The sequence below is a fragment of the Microcaecilia unicolor genome, chromosome 12, assembly GCF_901765095.1.
Source record: "Microcaecilia unicolor chromosome 12, aMicUni1.1, whole genome shotgun sequence".
In the NCBI taxonomy this organism is placed as follows: Eukaryota; Metazoa; Chordata; class Amphibia; order Gymnophiona; family Siphonopidae; genus Microcaecilia; species Microcaecilia unicolor.
The window spans coordinates 24,343,106-24,351,246 of record NC_044042.1 but is presented as its reverse complement, the minus strand read 5'-3'; the positions used below and the strand labels follow the sequence as shown (position 1 = coordinate 24,351,246).

The 8,141-nt window shown below is 49.9% G+C and overlaps 1 protein-coding gene across 4 annotated transcripts in view; it reads right to left on the bottom strand.

The window, feature by feature from the left end:
• Nucleotides 1–338: 338 nt before the first annotated feature.
• Nucleotides 339–8,141, bottom strand: part of TNNT2 (troponin T2, cardiac type) — a 49,433-nt gene continuing 41,630 nt past the window's right edge. For all 4 annotated transcript variants that reach the window (XM_030220404.1, XM_030220405.1, XM_030220406.1 and 1 more), the window contains 3 exons: nucleotides 4,236–4,276; nucleotides 3,119–3,124; nucleotides 339–586 (listed from right to left, as the gene is read on the bottom strand). In XM_030220404.1, the coding sequence (XP_030076264.1) occupies nucleotides 538–586; nucleotides 3,119–3,124; nucleotides 4,236–4,276 (96 nt within the window). In that variant the 3' untranslated portion in view covers nucleotides 339–537. The remainder of the gene's footprint in view (nucleotides 587–3,118; nucleotides 3,125–4,235; nucleotides 4,277–8,141) is intronic.

The following is an 8,141-nucleotide window of genomic DNA, read 5'->3' as shown; positions in this document are numbered from 1 at the left end:
AAATGTGGACTGTCGGGCCTTCCCTCGCTCTATCTGTCCTGCCCTTGTGGAAATAGGAAGTTGCGTCAGTGGAGGGCGGGACAGATAGAGCGAGGGAAGGCCCGATGGTCCACATTTCTTTTACGTGCAGGGCAGGCGCGAGGTGCTGCGCCTCGCCTGGGATTCCGATATTCTTTTTAAAGGTAGGGTGCGGGAGCTGGTCGGGGGGGGAGGGGTGTTGATGCGCCGAGGGGGGGAGCTGGCAGGGAGCAGCCCCCCCCCGAGCTGACACCCGGGGCAGACCGCCCCTCCTGCCCCCCCCTTGCTACGCCACTGGCGATATATCAAGTCCCCTTTCCCTTTCCAGGCCTGCATCAGAGAAGGTTCCTTGCACATAATGGTATTGGTAGCTCCTAGGAGCAAAGGATGTGGCGATCACGGAAGGATGTCTCTTGTTGCAGGTGCTGCACACTCAGGACGATGGGGTTACGGTGGAGGTTCATCAGGGTCCTGGGGAATCGTGCTGGGGAATGGTGTCTCCATGGGCTGTGGAGTGTCCTATTTCCACCTACCTCCGACTTTACCCTTTCCACGGGCACCCTTTGCACTGAAAGAAAAGAAAGATAGGAATTCAAATGCCTTGCTACAGAGGGACAAGAGAACTGATCTGGACTTCTGGGCCTTATTTACCGAGCTGGAGAGGGTCTCAGTTATTTTTTACTTTTCTTTATAGAATAGGGCTGAAATAGACACTATGGGCCCCGTTTACTAAGCTGTGTAGGAGCCTACGCATGCCCAACATGCGCCAAAATAGATTTACCGCCTGACTACCGTGTGGCTCTTGTGGTAATTTCATTTTTGGTGCGCATCCACTACGCGCATCTAAAAAATAATTTTTATTTTTGGACGCGCGCCAAGTTGCATCTGACGCGCGTAGGTCCTTACCACCCAAATTCTTTACCGCTAGGTCTATGGCTGGCGGTAAGGTCAAAGACCCAAAATGGACACGTGGCAAGTTTGATTTTGCTGCACATCCATTTTTTAAGGAAAAAAAAAGAGGCCTTTTTTTTACAGGCGTGCTGAAAAATAATTCTGCACACGCCCAAAACCCGCTCCTAACCTACCGCAGGCCACTTTTTACCGCGGCTTTGTGAAAAGACCCCTAAAAGCACTGCCTTTGGTAGGTACTCTGTTATACAGTAGAATTATCCTCCATATTGTTGGATGAGAAATATCAGAGATGGAATGGGATCCCTGAAATAGCAAAGCTGAAGACATGATTCTAAGTCACTAGTCACCCTCTAGGAATGGCTCGTACTGTTCGCAGAACTCTGATGCAAATTCAGGGTGGACTGGCCTGACAGCCCTGTCTGTGCACTCCGTCTTCCTCCAAGAACAGACAGAAGCCCTTATCTGCCACATGGGATTGCCAACTAGATCCAGATTCACTCGACAGGGTTGATCCAGCCCTGGTCTTATCCCACTGCATGCAGGGACTTGTAGTCTTGCTTTTCTTAGGGAATCCAATGGAGAAATCAGAACCACAAGTCCCTGCATGCCGTGAGGTAAGCCCAGGATTGGATCAACCCTGTCAGGCGAATCTGGATCTAGTTGGCAATCCTACTTGACTGCCACAGCCAGGGAGTATGTCACAGAGGAGCCACACATGCATTTTGGTTTTGTGCACGTACAACTTCTGCCCTCCCAGGAACACAAGAATGTGAAGCCCCCGTAGCTACAGGGCAGGAAATTCTGATTCTGGAGTTGCCTATACTGTAATTCTGTGGCACTCCATTTTCCAAAGGCAAATAATTCTCCTCCCTCCATAACTCACACCCTTCAGTGGGTTATCACCACAGATCTCCTGAAGTCTGTAGGCTTTAGGACACCACCATTAACTGTAAAGTCTTTGGGACACCTGAGTTCTGCTTTACTACTGTTTTTCATATCCTATATAATAATTCTCACCACCAACGTTCTAATGTGTCTGCCTGTGTCCGTGGCTCCTTCGGAGTTGCTGAGTTAGGCTCTGTAGCCAGGCTGATGTCACTCACAGCTGATTCCCAGGCAGGGGGAGGAGTAGGGAAACACGCGGAACAAGTGTCAGGGAGCGGCGCATCAAACAATGACCCTCCTCTCCCCCTGCCCCCCTCCAGTCACCCATGTCCAGCGACCCTGCTCTCTCACCTGCCCCTCCTTCATGCAACCAGGTTGTGTAACCAATTCTTCGGAGTAGGCAGGAAAGATCCCTGGTCCTGCCTGCCCGCTGCTGGTGCTGGTGCTGACGCTCCCCCACTGCTGGATCGCTGTTCAAAATGGCCACCGATACTAACAAGGGCGGCCTCCTTCAGCAGAAGTCTCGCAAGTCCACCATTGGAAGTCTCGGCGGCCATTTTAAACAGCGATCCGGCAGCGGGGGAGCGTCAGCACCAGCACCAGCAGTGGGCAGGCAGGACCAGGGATCTTTCCTGCCTACTCTGAAGAATTGGTTACACAACCTGGGTGGATGAAGGAGGGGCAGGTGAGAGAGCAGGGTTGTTGGACATGGGTGGCTGCAGGGGGAGAGGAGGGTCGCAGGACATGGGTAGCTGGAGGGGGTGGCAGGGGAGAGGAGGGTCATTGGACATGGGTGGCTAGAGGGGGGGGCAGGGGAGAGGAGGATCGTTTGATGCGTCGCTCCCTGCCACTTGCTCCACGTGTTTCCCTACTCCTCCCCCTGCCTGGGAATCAGCTGTGAGTGACGTCAGCCTGGGTGGCTGGAAGGGGGGCAGGGGAGAGGAGGGTCGCTGGACATGGGTGGCTGCAGGGGGGGCAGGGGGACAGGAGGGTCACTGGACATGGGTGGCTGGAGGGAGGGTGTGAGGGAGGTCCTGAGACCAGAGAGGTGGGGGAGGAAGGGGGCCTCAAACCATAAAGGGAGGAGGGAGGGGGCACACACTCACTCACTCACTTACTCCTCTGTCTCTCACATACACTTTCTCTGACACACTCTCTATCACACTCTCCATCTCTCACACACACACTCTCTCAAACATACACTCCGAGGAAAACCTTGCTAGCTCCCGTTTCATTTCTGACAGAAACGGGCCTTTTTAACTAGGCACAAGTGAAGCGATACAGCAGAATTCTATATTCTCACCTTTTCCTGGAATCATGCAGGAGATGGGAGAGAAAACAGAGACACAAGGAAAACAGATTAATTGGGATCAATATCACAAAATGCCTACAGTATAACCAGTTTACATTTTGTAAGCTTAGGTACAGGTAACTACAATTTTAGAGATAAAATATTCTGCATTGTCAGAGAAATGCTTTCTTCCTTGTGATGGACTTGGTCTTCACTCTCAGTCCTCGAGGGCCACCGACGGGGTACTGGACGTGGGATTGTGTGAAGGAACTGTAGGACTGCGGAAGTGAAGGAATCTTAAGCTGACCACAGTAGCTCCATGTCAGCCTGGACAGACAGATCCGAACCTGGCTTCCCATGGCATGCAAGGAGGTGTAGTTCTGATTTCCCTACTGAAGTTTCCTAAGAAAAGCAGCTATTACATCTCCCTAAAACCAGAACTGGATTTGCTTGTCCCTGTTTAACATGGAGCTGTGTGGTCCCCTATTAAGATGCCTTAAATTGTCAGACCAAGAAATGAGGGAGTTGGCGGGCTCCAAAAGTGAGAGATCTTGCAACATGCAGAGACCTCTAGTCTCCTGCCCTCCCAACTTCCTGTCATAAAATGGGGGGGGGGGGGGGGGGGGGGGGTAGTTAGTAAGATATTAGATTAGTGAAGGAGGTGTGCAGCGTGCAGGACCAGAACTGTGAAACTTTAGACACAAGAGTTTCTATTCTACCAATTTCCCAGAGGTACAAATATTATGCAAGGTTTGCATCTCTGCAGCATGGAAATCACACGTGCCTGTATTTTGTTGTTTTATTTCCAGCCCAAAATAAGAATGCTGCAAGTCATCTGCCTACAGTTTGGTGATTTACATGCTCCAATAATTATAAATAATAGAAATGTAAGAGAGTACAGAATCCAATCTGTGAAGAACTCCAAATGGGAAGGAAGTGAAGGACCCAGACCGGTCACTCTCAAACCCAATCCACAATCCACTTGGTTACAATACACTAGGTCTAAGAACCCCAATTATCTCATGCCCATTGAAGATGGAGAAATTGAAAAACAGCTTGAGGTGTAAGGACTGTTGAAAGCCACTGGGCCAGATGAAGGGGCATAGCCAAAGGTAGTATGAATACTTACACCTTCTGGTGGTCACTGACCCGATTTCGGAGAACATTTATCTGGAAGGAAAACAGAGAATTGTATGAATATAAGGTGATGAATAAACTGGAAGCACTTTGGAAAGCCATAAAAGCAGCTGGAATCAAAAACAAAGATGTCCTACACACAGGAACTGGTGGATGAGAAGATGTAGAATGGACAAGATCAGATTTCAATTGAAAAAAGAGAGATGCAGTGCTGGAAGGGTGGAGAACCTCTTGCAACCACTGCAGCAAGACACCGTCAACCACAATGTAATATTATTACAGTCAAAAGAGTATAAATCTTATTGGCTGACATGGCATGATGGCGATGTTGCAGGTTCTCATGATTATATCCGCCGCTTTTGACACTGTCAATCACAATTTACTCCTTACCACACTATCCTCATTTGGATTCCAAGGCTTTGTCCTCTCCTGGTTCTCCTCTTATCTCTCCCACCATACCTTCAGAGTACATTCCCATGGATCTTCCTTTACCCCCATCCCGCTCTCTGTTGGAGTTCCTCAGGGATCTGTCCTCGGACCCCTTCTTTTCTCAATCTACACCTCTTCCCTGGGCTCGCTGATCTCATCTCATGGCTTCCAATATCATCTCTATGCTGACGACACCCAGCTGTATCTCTCCACACCAGACATCACTGCGGAAACCCAGGCCAAAGTATCGGCCTGCCTATCCGACATTGCTGCCTGGATGTCCAACCGCCACCTGAAACTGAACATGGCCAAGAATGAGCTCATTGTCTTTCCACCCAAACCCACTTCTCCTCTCCCCCCACTCTCTTTCAGTCGACAACACCCTCATCCTCCCCGTCTCATCTGCCCGCAACCTCGGGGTCATCTTCGACTCCTCCCTCTCCTTCTCTGCGTATATACAGCAGACAGCCAAGACCTGTCGCTTTTTCCTCTATAACATCAGCAAAATTCGCCCCTTCCTCTCTGAGCACACCACCCAAACTCTCATCCACTCTCTCATTACCTCTCGCCTTGACTACTGCAACCTACTCCTCACCGGCCTCCCACTTAACCATCTATTCCCCCTTCAATCCGTTCAGAACTCTGCAGCTCGTCTTATCTTCCGCCTTGACCAATATGCTCATATCACCCCTCTCCTCAAGTCTCTTCACTGGCTCCCGATCAGGTACCACATACAGTTCAAGTTTCTCCTACTAACCTACAAATGCACGCGATCTGCAGCCCCTCAATACCTCTCTACCCTCATCTCCCCTTACACTCCTACCCATAACCTCCGCTCACAGGACAAATCCCTCCTCTCAGTACCTTTCTCCACCTCCGCCAACTCCAGGCTCCGCCCTTTCTGCCTCGCCTCACCCTATGCTTGGAATAAACTCCCTGAGCCCATTTGCCAAGTCCCCTCCCTGCCCATCTTCAAATCCTTGCTCAAAGCCCACCTCTTCAATGTCGCCTTCGGCACCTAACCATTATACCTCCATTCAGGAAATCTAGTCTGCCCCAATTTGATTGACTGCACTTTTTGTCCTTTAGATTGTAAGCTCCTTTGAGCAGGGACTGTCCTTTTTTGTTAAATTGTACAGCGCTGCGTAACTCGGGCAGCGCTTTAGAAATGTTAAGTAGTAGTAGTAGTAGATTATATTTGACTCACTTTAGTACAGTAATGTGGCAGTGTTTGCACACGAAGCATTGCATTGGATACAAATGAAGCCTCCTAGGAAGAAGGAGCTCCTGGGTGTAGTGTTAGAAATTCCGTTGCCTAATCAGGTATTTTCCAAGATTATTTGATAGTTCAGAAACATGGAAATTGGTAGTAAATTCTGCCACACCATTTGATCTGCGCCCTTCCCACCCTCACCCTGTACATACATACAGTTTTTTAAAAACCTTTCTCTCCGCCTTTGCGATTGTCATCTTTCTCCTCCCTTCCCGATATCTGCTCCATTCTCCCCCCCTGTCGCCCAGCATCAGCCCCTCTTCTGCCTACCCCTCCGGCTGCCTGGCATCTGCCCCCCTCTTACCCACACCTGCTCAGCATCTGTCCCTCTGTCTCTGAAATCTCACCCTCCCCGGTCTATCTCCAAGCTGTCGCCACCAGTGATTCCTGTACACAACCTGCACCGGCCCTGCAGGCTTCCCTCTACCGCATTCCAGCCAGTGAAGAAACAGGAAGTGATGTAATCAAGGGTGGGATGAGGTAGAGGGAAGTCTTAGGGCTGGCACAAGTTGCTTACAGAAATTGCTGCCTGCGATGGTTCAAAGGTAGACTGGGGGGAGGGGGGTTGTGAGAGAGAGCGAGGAGTGAGGCACTGCCAGCGAGGTGCTTTGGGGGCCAATAGACTGGATACAGTTACACCATGGAGTCATACAAAGGCATTATAACATCCTCATTTTTATTTTCCATTCCTTTCCTAATAATTCCTAACATTCTATTTGCTTTCTTTGCCACCCCTGCACTGAACAGAGAGTTTCAACATATCATCCCTTTCAGTGGCGTTCCTAGGGGGAGGGGTGGTGGGTGCGGTCCGCCCCGGGTGCACGCCGCTGGAGGGGTGCCGCGCGCGCCTGTCCTCCGTTTGTTCCATGCTTCTTCTCTGCCACGGAACAGGTTACTTCTTGTTCCGGGGCAGAGAAGAAGCATGGAACAAACGGAGGACAGGCGCACGCGGCACCCCCCCAGCGGCGTGCATCCGGGGGGGGGGGGGTTCGTGGGGGGTGTCCTTTCACCGGGGGGAGGGGGTCACACTGCATCCGGGGGGGCGGGGCGCATCGGCGATCCGCCCCGGGTGTCAGCCCCCCTAGGAACGCCACTGATCCCTTTCCTGGTCATTGACTCCTAATGTGGAACCTTGCATCAAGTAACTATAGTTCGGGTTCCTCTTTCCCACATGCATCACGTTGCACTTGCTCACATTAAACGTCATCTGCCATTTAGATGCCCAGTCTCCTAAGGTCCTGTTGTAATTTTTCACAATCCTCTTGCAATTTAACAACTTTGAATAACTTTGTGTTGTCTGCAAATTTAATTACCCCACTAGTTACTCTCATCTCATATCATGAATCTCTGCACTAGAAACTTTTGGGGGTAATCATCAGTATTTTGCTAAATGCTGGTGGCTGAATTGTGTCCAGATACTGGCACTGAACATCTGGGCAGAAGGCAGCTGTCAGGAGTTACTCAGGTACTACTCGTATTCAATGGTGGTACCCAGATAACTACCTGGTTAAGGTAGGACAGCCTTTGTGAGGTCCAATATTCAGCACCACTTATTTAGTTGGATTTGCTCACACCTTTTTCAGTAGTAGCTCAAGGTGAGTTACATTCAGGTACACTGGAGGGCTCATAATCTAAGTTTGTACCTGGGGCAATGGAGGGTTAAGTGACTTGCCCAAGATCACAAGGAGCAGCAGTGGAATTTGAACGGGGCACCTCTGGTTGTCAAGACTGGCTCTTTAACCACTAGACCACTCCTCCACTCTGAAATCAGTCAAACAACATTATGAAACAGGAAATGGGTCCTCATGATCAGGCAACTCTTGCTGCCGAGCAAGCCTGGCGTTGTTGACCACTCCTAACACTTTCTGGGGAGTTATAATCCATGTTAGCTCTGAAAAAGATGACTAATTTGCCTCTTCCACTGCTGAGATATTCAGTCATCGACTCTGTTGAGCTCACAGAGAAATTCACTGAAGCATGAAACCTCTCACACACAAACAAAAGACACACACGCTTCTGCACAAAATCATGACATCTAGTATATAGGGTAGAATCTGGGGAAACTTCAAAATAGTAAAGCCCCTGGACACATGAACAGCACAGAAATCCAGGAAGAAGATGGAATACTGGATCAACAAGTGCAGAAACAAGAAGTCCACTGTGAACCATATGTGGTACATGTATATGGATTGCCCA